The following is an 11,467-nucleotide window of genomic DNA, read 5'->3' on the forward strand; positions in this document are numbered from 1 at the left end:
TCCTCTAATGACTTCAGATGTTTATAATGAAAAGAAAGGGAGCTGTTTCATTTGTTGTTAAGCAGACAGTAAAATTAGGGGCTGGAGAAGAGGATCAAGAAGAGGATCAAGTATTGAAGTTCTTGTGTTGCAAGGAGAAGAATAAAATTTGTAGGTTAAGTGAAAACTAAAGTCAAAGCATTGGTCCAAGTCTCTGCCAAAGGCAAACTTCTAGGCCTCAAGCTATTTCCAGAACAGTTTCTTAATACCCGTAAGAACTAAGCTGAGGCTCAGTGTGGGTCAACCTGTACCACACAGAATTAGAAACTATGGAGAGCTGTTCAAATCAGCTCCAGGAGTATCCATCCGCACCGTTGTTCAAGCAAATCTCTGAATATTTTTAGCTGCAAGGATCATTTTTAATGTCACTGTTACCAAACCTCCACAGTGATCAAAGGGAGCCATTTCCACAGACCACACCAAGATAAAATAAGCAACAGATGAGGTGAAGTAGTCACCCTCACAACATGCAGAAGTTTTAAAATAAGCTTTATAAAACACAATTTACAAATCTGTGTGCATGTCTGTGTCCATTTTCACTGGATTTCCACACCCTCAGCCCTACTCAATATTCTACCCTTCCTTGCAGATTCTGTACAGTATAAAGAGGAAAAAAACAGAGGTATGTACAGTAGGTTCTTTTGCCCTTGGTATTAAAAAGATGGCAAACCACAAATGCTGGCATTAGGAATTCATTCAACTCTCTTCTTGTGGGTTTCAAATGAAGATGTTGCTCTTCAGCAGAACTGCAGGCCTTGTGCAGGCTGGATGTGCTGTAGATGCCTTTTGTTTGAGACAGTATTAGGGAAAATGGCTGAGGACAGCAGCTGCCAATATGGTAAAACCACGTTGTGCTGAGGGGTGCCGCTCATCACGGCTGCATGTTGTTGATAATAGCCAAAATGCTCATTTTCTCCTGGACCGAGTCCACATCTTCATTCTGTTTCTGAGCCACTCCTGTGCCGAGGCCATACAGCCGCCCGCAGTACTTTGCATCATCAATTGTATCCTCAAAAAACAACTGCAGGTTAAGAAAAGGAAGAAATGGGTATTGTTTAGCTGTGCCTCCAAATCAGAAACCCCCCAATGTAAATTAAACAGCTTATTTGAAGTCAGCCACCTCTAAGATGCAGCATGTGAATTAAAGGAGGTACATGAAAGAGGAGTAAACAAAAGTCTGGGCCAATATCAACACTTCCTATTGTTGACAGTTTGAAGTGCGATGGCCACAAAGCTCAAAAAAAAGCCCCCCCCCGAAAACCAAAACAAAAACCACATTGTGCAGATTGACATTCATGGATAGGAACTGGAGAAAGGAGAACTGTAAAGAAGAACACCACAGTACCTCTTTCATTCTGAAGAACGCCATTCCCGTGAGGAGAGAGTCCGATCCTGCCTGGTGCTGTCGTCCAATTCGCTGCAAATCCAGCTGATCCGCCACTTCCTGAAGGCCACCCTGCAATGTGAACACGACAGTGTTTATGTTGGAAGACCCATCTCTTACCAGAATTGCCACACTTTTCCAAAGCATGCTGAGTGAAACACAGGAGTAAATATTGTTTAAGAATTCATAAATACTCATCCCAGATTCAGGAACCTTGCTTTCCTGCTGCAGATACTTGAGATGACTGTGGGTACATTAATAGGTTATAAATGCTGGCCCTCTCTCTCCCTCCCCTCCCTCAAACAAGGCTGTGATTCAGTAGATAAGTTATTTTCAAGCCTCTGAGTGTCTACCAGTTAATCAAGTCATGGAGCAGTTCATGTAAGAAATACTCCACCTTGCACAGGGAAGATAAGCAACGCTGCATTGTAATTAGCCTCTGACATTACTGATACACAAACCGGAAGGTTATGGGAACATCCCCTATGTAAATACATATTGATAAGACTAAAGTCAGAGAGGCATTATCTATGAGATACCAACTTAGTCATAGGTACTTATGTGCGACTACGAGCATTTATACAAGTTCCAGTTCAAGGATGACATATGCAGCAGTTCTGTCACTTGGCTTTACAATTTACAGGGTTGATGCCCGTCATCACTTGCTTGCTAGGGACATACAAGTACCTTGAGGTTTTTGCAGCTCTTCATTAAGTACTTTACATCATAGATAGATGGGAAGAAAAGGTTCAAGATATGGAAAAATTCATGTTCCTCTTCTGGTAACCTGGAATCTGTCAACAACTTCACCATGTAGCCAAAGTCATAACCACTGGAAACAAAAACATACAGAAACCAGATAAGCAGAAAACACCTACACTCGGTTGGTACCAATATCTCGTTTTTCACAAGAGTTTTACTTGCTGTAGCTTTAGGACCTTCGCATTTTCTGACATTCATAAAACTTCTCTGGACCCAAGCCAGAATTCTCCCTGATCATCTATGTCAGTGTATGACTTCTGAATGCTCCCTGGGTGCCTCGCTAACCTCTTGTGGAACAGCTAATCACTGCAAAGAACAAGCTTCTCTTCCCAACACTGCAAGTTTCTGTAACTATGGGCAAAAGAGGAAAGCAAGGAAACCCTGTAAGCACCTGTTGTCACTGCCTCCTCCTCTCTCAAGTCCTTTCACTTGTGATGGTATCAAGGACCAGAGGATTTGTCATCAAATTGCTCGAAACTCTACAATAAAAGATATCTTAGCTACACAGATTTACATAAACACAAGATGGAAGTTGGGAACACCACCAACACTGTAAGGAATAAGAAACAAAACCCTTACTTTACAACGCACACAAGTTACTAAGTGTAGAAATCATATTTCAACTTCTTCCATAGAGGAAGACTGTAGCAGCAAAAGGATTTGCAAGCAACGCATACACAAAATCCAGACCACAGCAAGTGCTAGTACAAAATCAACTGCTAACTGCCCTGGCTTCTTAAACTTGCCCTTCATATCTTCAAGCTCATTTTAGGAACTGCAGAGCTGGTAACTCTCCGTAGAATCTGTGTCAGCCTCCATGGACAAAAGCAGCGGTATTTCAATCAAAAAGATTTCCCACTTGCCAGCATCAGTGACCATCCCAGACCTACCTGTGGAAGGACAGCCACTTCACACTGTCACTAAGCACGACCCCAGATGTCATAAGCAACTCAGCAAAATGCAGAGTATCGATCCCTTCTTCTTCATGCTTCTGGAACTGCAGCCCAGAGCTGGCGAGAAGGTCTATGGAATCCTGAGAGTACATGTCCTCCCTGAAGGAGAAAAGCAGCTTTGCACTTCAGATGTTACCAAATTTCATCAGTATTAAAACCACTGCTGCAGCCTCCCACATCTCTAACAACCTGCTCTGCTGTCATTAATAATTCTGTTGCTATTGCAAATTCCAAAGATTCCTCTGTAGAACTGAATGACTTTGAGAAATGTCACTTCCGCACGACAAACGGAAGCACCATGGATGAGAGCCCAGAGAAAAGGGGAATTCTCTCACGTAGGCAGATGTGCAACTCCAAAGCACTGAGCATCATTCCTGTCTACATTTTTCTTTTTCACTTCACAGCACACAGCATTGTGTCATCATCTCCAGCTCTATCTCTGGGAGTAAACAAAATTGCCTAACACTTGACTCAGGAAGGAAGGCAAGGATGAGTGATGAGATGCTTGGTGGAGAGCTGAGCAGGAACCCGACTTCCACACTGGTTGGTCTCATTCGAGGGTTGGGGGAGGGAAGGACGTGACAACACACAGCAAAATTCAGGCCAAATATGATAACAGAGTCACATGAAGCGATTGCACTATGCAAACTTCACTGCGATTTCAATGCTTCAAGAGGCTAACAAGTTTGTGGAAGCAGAGATTGCAACTTCTGGGTTCAAGAACTGGATGATCAGCACACACTAGCTATGAGTTTTTGTCATGTTCTCCAATGACAGTTTCATAAAAACACTGACCGGTTTCCTAGAAATGTGTGGGTTTGCCAGATAAACCCTCTCTTTACTTCCAGGCAGCTCTAGTGGTAATTATGCCGAGTTTACAATTACTTTACTATTACAGGGACAGGGATAATGAAACTTCTTTCAGCTGTAACACAGGATATTACAGTATGGAGGAGAGAAGAACAACTGCCACACTCCACTGAGCAAGACCCATTCTCCTGAACCTGGTGTGACAATTACATAAACATTCTTCTTTAGATCCTAGTTTATATTTTAGCAAGGATCTGTAAAGAGGTATTTCTCTTTCTGCAGAAAACAGCACATCCATGTATTTTTAGCAGAAAGAGATAGATTTATCTATATATTCATATATAGATATGTATACGAAACGTATAAAGTTTCAGACTCTAACAGTGTCCCAGAAAAAAAAAAATTAAGGAACACAGAACTACAGGGAAAGGGTATTAAGGGTATCAAGGGAAAGGGTATTAAGGATAGTATTCTGACACAGCTTTGGCTTCCAGAGACACTGCAAACTCCATTCACACCACAGCAGTTTCCCACAAAAATCTGTTAGAATCTGAACATTTATTGCTCAGAACCAGCCAGTAATGAACATACAGGCACCTGTGTTTGCCAAAGGAAAGCATCACTTCAGCAGGAGAGAAAAGGCGATTATTCCTGAGCTCAGAAGACTCACGTGAGGTTGAATTTGAAGTTGAACTGCCAGGTATTGATCCCAGAGGGATATTCTCCTTTCTCATTTGTGAAAGTCAGGCCCAGCTGGATAATTTTTAGCAGGTCAACATTACACCGGAGGAGCTGGTACTGATAGTCTATGGAGCTGCGGAATTCTCCAATCGGCCTTACAACAACTCCAGGAAACTCCGTGTCCTAGGAGAGAAGGGAAAAGCTTATTGCACCACTTGTTCTACTAGGAGTCATTATTATCACTCTATACGGAGTCTACTCAGTTCCACACTCACAGGTCTCAGCACTGCATTCCCTGAATTGTTTTGTAAAAATCACTTCCCCCCTCTCCTTTTTTCATATTTATAAAGGTTTTAAACTGCTACATGTCAGACACTAAAAAAACCCCACACAACTTGCTAACCATTCCATTATGTAATAGTTCTTATTCCACAAGAAAAACGTTACAAACTCATCCAATATGCACTACTGTATAATCTAAACATCTCTCTCGCAAAGGACTCTCTCGTTTTCCCTAAATCTACTAAAATGGACTTTTATTTATTCAGCGCTCTTTCATGTTCTAAATACAAGTGAAATTCAGCACTCTGACCATCTTCGTTTGACAGTCCAGGTGGTGATAACCTACCTGGTTTTGAGGAACAGCCAATGCCTACATGAACAAACACTACTACCAATCAAAACAGACCTTAACAACAGATCAACCATCAAGTAGATGAAAAACATTTTACTTGGCCAGTGACCACGAGCTATCTTTGCTGAAAACCCAACTTTCACACTATTTTTATTCTCAGATGAAGTCATGTCACTTCTACTGACTAGAGTGTGTGCAAAATCTTTAATGAAGGGTCCAGTGCTGCATATGTGGCAAAATCTCTCCCAGGCTCAAGATCTCTGTGTGTCCACTCTGGCAGCACAGCTGCTAACACAGGTCACAAGCACACTCTCAGTGAGAGAAATTCTTTACTGTTAGGGTGGTGAGGCACAGGTATGGGTTGCCCAGGGAGGTTGTGAATGCTCCATCCCTGGCAGCGTTCAAGACCAGGTTGGACGAAGCCTTGGGTGAGATGGTTTACTGTGAGGTGTCCCTGCCCATGGCAGGGGGGTTGGAACTGGATGATCTTAAGGTCCTTTCCAACCCTAACTATTCTATGATTCTATGATTAAGATAGCCCATTTCCCACTGACATATGGTAACAAAAAATCACATTCACTTACACAGCTGTGTTCTACTCTGAAATACCACACACTCTGCTGGGGCATGTGGTTTTATGACATGCTTTTATTTAGGACTTCTCATACCTTGAAGATTAGTGTTCCTAAGCAAAATTAGTGTAACTTCCAGTATCATAACTAACCCCAGTTATCTATGTAAAAAACCGACTCCAGTCAAGACTTTAAGAGCAGGAAGAGATTCCTCCAACCTGGGGGAGATTTCGGTCTTCTTAAACAGAGCTTTCTGAAGACGCTGTTGTACTTACAGCCAGAATGTTTCCCTTCCCTAAGAATCAATATTTGAGCTCAGTGAAAGCCCAGCTGACCAGTCAGCAGCCCAGCTGACTAGTTGTCACTTCCAGACTTTTTGTCCTACAGGACCACAGCATCTTCCGTAACCAAACAGAGAAAGACATTCAAAAGACAAATACACTGGTGGAGAACTAAAGATTTATACCCAATTGTACATCTGGCACATTTCATTTTTCTGTTGTGCAAACTCATAAATTATAAACAGCTAAATATTAAGTGAATTCATGTTTTTAAGGTGTATATTTCTCCCCTTTCATTCAATCCATACTCAGCACTACTTGTATTAGACTCCAGAAAGCTTCTGCTGAACAGCTTTCTACCTTTCTACCGCTTCTAGCTCAGTTTGACTCAGTTTCTCACTCAAGAATCAACTTCTTCCTCTACCCCCAAAATCCCTTGACTAAGGCAACTAGATCCAGTATAAAACACTTACCATTGCAATGTAGCTGTAACTCAGAACAATCTCTCGGATTTTCCTCATCTCTTCCTCCAGGTTGTTTGCCCACACCTCACAGATAACCTGGCTGTTCTCTGCCAGAGCCGCCGGCATCTTGCAGGGACCAGAGGAAAGGGACCGATGCTGAATTCAGATGAAGGGTTGAATTGCAAACTATGCGATCTTATCGGTGTGCTGTGTTAAAGAGATCAATAAATAATGCTTTATAGGAAGAAATAGCTACATATAAGAATGAATTATAAGTCGGAGTCAGTCACACTTCCATTTTCAGCTTCAAAATAGCCCATTAACGTTTATACCAGCTCTTTTTCTTGCTTTTATCGCTTCCCATAAACACACTGAGAGAGATCTAGAGCATCCGTTCAGGTTACAGGAGCGGCCGTGCAATTAACAGAGCAGTTATTCATGAAGAGAATCATTCTCCCCGTCTTTTTCTCCTGCCACAAGCTCAGAAACTTTCGGCCATCAGCTGTACAAGCAGAGAATCCCGATGTTTAACATTCACCTACTGCAACAGCTTTTAGAAACAGCCACACAACGCCTCACGGACCGCACTGACAGACACCAGTTCCTCCGGCGTAACCCAGGAAACACCGAGGTGAGGTCTTTCAGCTTACACTAACGGCAGCTTCAGCGGTAAACCGCCGGTTGTTCAACATTCCCTGCACCAACACGGGCACAACGACCCCAGCCTCTGTCATCGGTGAGGCCGGGGGAACACGGTGAGGGCGCGGGGGGTCAATGAGGCCGCGGGGGGGGGGGGGGGGGCTCAACGCTGCCGGTGGAGCCGCGCTGGTGCCCGTTTTCCCTCAGCTCTCCCTCAGTCCTCCCGCCGTCCCCTCAGGCTCGGAGGCCCCGGTCCGGCACCCTCCCCGCACCTGCTCGCGCGCGGGGCGCCGCTCTAGCCCTCCGTCCCCCCCGCCACTCCTCTGCCCCGCCGCTCCCCATCGCCATTCCCTACCCGTACACCCTCCCCCCCCTTTACACACACACACCCCGCTACCTGCCCGGAAGCCCGGGCCCGACCAGCCACTGCGCATGCGCGATACGCCCCCTCCCCAATCGCCGCTCGGGGGGGAAGGGGCGGGGTTGCGTCCGGCCCGTTGGCGGGGGGGTTGGCGGGGGCTGGTTTCCCTCTCGCGAGATTTACGGGGAAGCCGCCCCCGGAGCGCGCGCGCGTTCCCGCGGAGGTGGAAAGAGGAGGGGTGTGACCGCCGCGCGGGGCTGTGCGCGCAGTGCGCCTGCCCGCAGCCGAGGGGCGCGCGATGAGCTCGCTACCCCTGTCCACCCCCCAGGGCGGGTAATGGCATCGCCCGGGTTGCCTGAAGAGGGAGCCCGGGCGAGCCCATTCGCCTCACTTGGGAGGGGCGTACGGGTGGTAGGTGTGCCCTCTGCCTGGGGAGCACTGCCTGGGATGGGGCAGCCACAGGTTCTCTGGGCACCCTGTGCCACAGCCTCACCACGCTCTGCCTTATATCCAGTCTAAATCTCCCCTGCTTAAGCTTGAACCATCGCTCCTCATCCTATCACTACAGTCCCTGGTGCGCCGTCCTTCCCCAGCATCCTTGTATGCCCCGTTCACATACTGCTATTTAAATTGCTATTTAAAATCTGAATGGCTATTTAAATGATATTTAAATTACATTAGCACAGATGTCTGTATTCAATAAAGCAGCATAATATAAGTTCTTGTGTAACAGAGCTGCCAAAGGTTGCTTTGCTGGCTGATGCTGATGACAGATACACAATTTATTTGGAAGCTTGTCTACTATAATTAAGCTTAGATAGTATTTCCTTTCTTTTAGAGTGCAGCATTCTGGATCAGGTTGTATTTGCTATCAAATAATGCAATTCTGGTACTGATGCAGAACTGGCCACCAAATCTCAGCTACTTGCCTACTGTTTTCATGTAAGTATCTGGAAGCCCAAATCATGGCATCTTTTACCCTTCAGACATAGTTCAGTGCCTCACATTTAATGTTCATCCCTCAGCACAAATGTAACTTCTAGAAAAGAGGAGGTTTTTCCACGTGCTGCTCTCCATCAAGTGACCTTGGTGCTGTCAGCATCTTATGACATCCCATTATTGAGCGCTACTTTGACTCACAGTTTGTCTTCATGGATGATAGATAGCCACCATTCCTCCTTAGCTCTGCAGTCTCTGGTGTTGCATAATTTATGTATTAGGCAATAGACTGGCAGAATGTAATCGCCTTTCTTCCTGTGCTCACTTGAGGTTGGGATTTCATGCAAGAAAACACACGTTGATAGCAGGTAAATAGAGCAGGTTGGTTTACAGCACACAGTAAGTATAAGGTTAGGGTTTTTCCCTGCAGAATTCAGAGCAAAACATAGATATCATTTGTCTTGCTCATAAACACAGCACTTAAAGGTATGGTGAATCCAGGGGGAAAAGGGAGGATGGATCATCTCAGGACAGGAAAAATGTGTGTGCCTTGCTACTGGAATAAAAAATGTATTGCAGGAAATAATCACTTGGGATAAATTGCGCCTATAATGTTTGTGTGTAGTTGGAAATAAAGCTATTCAAGGATGCACCTCCCGTATGAAGACAGGCTGAGAAAGTTGGGGCTGTTCAGCCTGGAGAAGAGAAGGCTGCATGGAGACCTCAGAGCAGCCTTCCAGTATCTGAAGGGGGCCTATAGGGATGCTGGGGAGGGACCCTTCATTAGGGACTGTAGTGACAGGACAAGGGGTAATGGGTTCAAACTTACACAGGGGAAGTTTAGATTAGATATAAGGAAGAAGTTATTTACTGTGAGGGTGGTGAGGCACTGGAATGGGTTGCCCAGGGAGGTTGTGAATGCTCCATCCCTGACAGTGTTCAAGTCCAGGTTGGATGGAGCCTTGGGTGAAATGGTTTGGTGTGAGGTGTCCCTGCCCACGGCAGGGGGGTTGGAGCTGGATGATCTTAAGGTCCTTTCCAACCCTAACTATTCTATGATTCTATGTTTAGAACCACTGCTGGGGAGAGCTGGAGACGTACTTTACTGAAGGAGATCAGAATTTGTTTCAATCATGGCTAATTTTGATCCCTGCTAATGAGGATGAAGAATAGTGGGAAAAGGCACCCTGCTGTTTAAGAAAGTCCCATAATTCTTGTATTTAGAAGTAACCAAATTTGCTTTCAGGTCCAGCCTCCAAAGGAGGTTACTGAAAAGCCCTCGTACCATCTGTTGTTAGCACCAGAGTTAAAATGCTTTGTGTAGATGCAATACATCATAAGGTGGAATAAAGGGCCGTAGCTCAATATTTTCACATCCGCTCACTGGAGCCCCATGTCCTGGATCATGTCCTGTTGAAACAGTTCTGCATTTCCTTTAGAGCTTAGTAACAGCACCACAAATGGTAAAAAGCTTACTTATGGAAACCTTATAAAGTGAATAAAGAGTTAAAAGACACAGCTACTGCTGAACATGTTTGAACCCTAACAACAAAGCCATCATTTGCATTTTCCTAACCTTTCTGTTGCCCAGAGATGCTCCCAAAGCCTGCCACTGCAGTACTGAGTGGTGGCACACATCTGCCCTGGCAGCTGGATAGGAATACAGTTGAGAATGCAGGGGATTAACAATGAAGTGAGGTGCACTCAGTTCAGGTTCCTCTTCCATGCTAGAGGAGCCATCAGTTTGGGTTTTCACAATCCTGAGACACAGTTCATAGCTCATATCCTTCTCATGATTTTTTCAACCAGTGAAACAGTGACTATTGCAGAAATGGAGAGTGAGCAAAGAGAAGTTATTTTATAAAGCATCAGATCCAAAAACCTTTCTGCTGAGAAGAGATCAGACTTCTTGCATGCCTCAGCACTAAGGTTGGGGTGTTTGTAGTGAAGACAGCAGAGCAGGACACAAGCCACCTGACAGAGGCAGCTTTTAGATTGCTGCCCACCAGCCCTGGACACAAACTTGCAGTAGAAGGTAAATGACGTTCACATCCTCATGACTAATACGCTGAGCGCTCTGTTCCTGTTGGGTATAAATATTTCAGACATAATCAATGTCAGAATCAAACAGCGCTTTAAAAGCAGCACTGACACCTGTGAAAGCCACCAGCTTATCTCCACTTTTGGCTATTGGATGAACAGTCCTCCCAGTGCAAGCTCCAGCCCAAAGAAAGGTCATCGCAGGACAGCGTTCATACAGCACCCCTCTTGAAATGCCAATTCCCACTTCCCCCTCTGCACGTGTGGAAATAGCTGGAAGGGATCGCATTCCTCCCTGTTGAGTCTGCTGTCTTATGACAAATAACAACTGGTAGCATCAGCTGAAAATTACAAACTCTTTTCCTACTAGGGAATAGTTAGGAATAGTCAAGAGAAAGCGACAAATAGAACAGTAACACAGTCTTAAATGTGAAATGAACCAACATCGAATGTTTACCGTGCCAAGAGGACAGTGTGAGGGGAGTTCTGGGAATACTCTCTTTCCAGAAAGAAGTTAGTAGTGGTAGGGATAAGGAAACGGGCGCAGGCAACGAGGCATCACTGGTCTTCATGCTTGCAGGTCTCTCTACAGCAATAGCTGGTGCTAGCTTGAGGTTTTGCTTCACCTATGGATGGCCATACAGGGCTGTGAGGCCAAGGTATTCCTTGTTATTCCTTGTGTGGAAAAATAAATCTCAGAAGTTATGGCAAGCAACACCCTCAATTCTCCACACTTAATTCATAATAGAGCGCTGTATATGAGGTAAGTAACAGAGATTGGGGCCACATTTGCATAATAAAGACCGATGCTACTGCAAATTCCATCTTGCTCTTTGCAACAGCATAATTACAGACTTTGTGGTCTCTAAACATTGTATTTAAAGACAACTGAGCCCAACTGCATTCTA

The 11,467-nt window shown here is 44.9% G+C and overlaps 1 protein-coding gene across 4 annotated transcripts; it reads right to left on the minus strand.

The window, feature by feature from the left end:
- Window positions 1–511: 511 nt before the first annotated feature.
- CNOT8 (CCR4-NOT transcription complex subunit 8) lies at window positions 512–7,672 on the minus strand. 4 transcript variants are annotated; one of them, XM_057412095.1, is made up of 7 exons: window positions 7,617–7,672; window positions 6,590–6,787; window positions 4,619–4,812; window positions 3,076–3,237; window positions 2,111–2,255; window positions 1,385–1,495; window positions 512–1,060 (listed from the first exon to the last, which is right to left on the minus strand). In XM_057412095.1, the coding sequence occupies exons 2-7, from the start codon at window positions 6,704–6,706 to the stop codon at window positions 911–913; spliced, it is 879 nt and encodes a 292-aa protein (XP_057268078.1). In that variant the 5' UTR covers window positions 6,707–6,787; window positions 7,617–7,672; the 3' UTR covers window positions 512–910. The 4 variants fall into 4 exon arrangements, with proteins under 4 accessions (XP_057268078.1, XP_057268076.1, XP_057268079.1 ...); XM_057412093.1 differs by lacking the exon at window positions 7,617–7,672 and adding an exon at window positions 7,492–7,584; XM_057412096.1 differs by lacking the exon at window positions 7,617–7,672 and adding an exon at window positions 7,164–7,303.
- Between the last annotated feature and the right edge of the window lie 3,795 nt (window positions 7,673–11,467).

The sequence above is a fragment of the Pezoporus wallicus genome, unplaced genomic scaffold (genome assembly GCF_028554395.1).
Source record: "Pezoporus wallicus isolate ANWC-B61680 ecotype Strahan unplaced genomic scaffold, APGP_CSIRO_Pwel_v1 contig_6354, whole genome shotgun sequence".
Lineage (NCBI taxonomy): Eukaryota > Metazoa > Chordata > Aves > Psittaciformes > Psittacidae > Pezoporus > Pezoporus wallicus.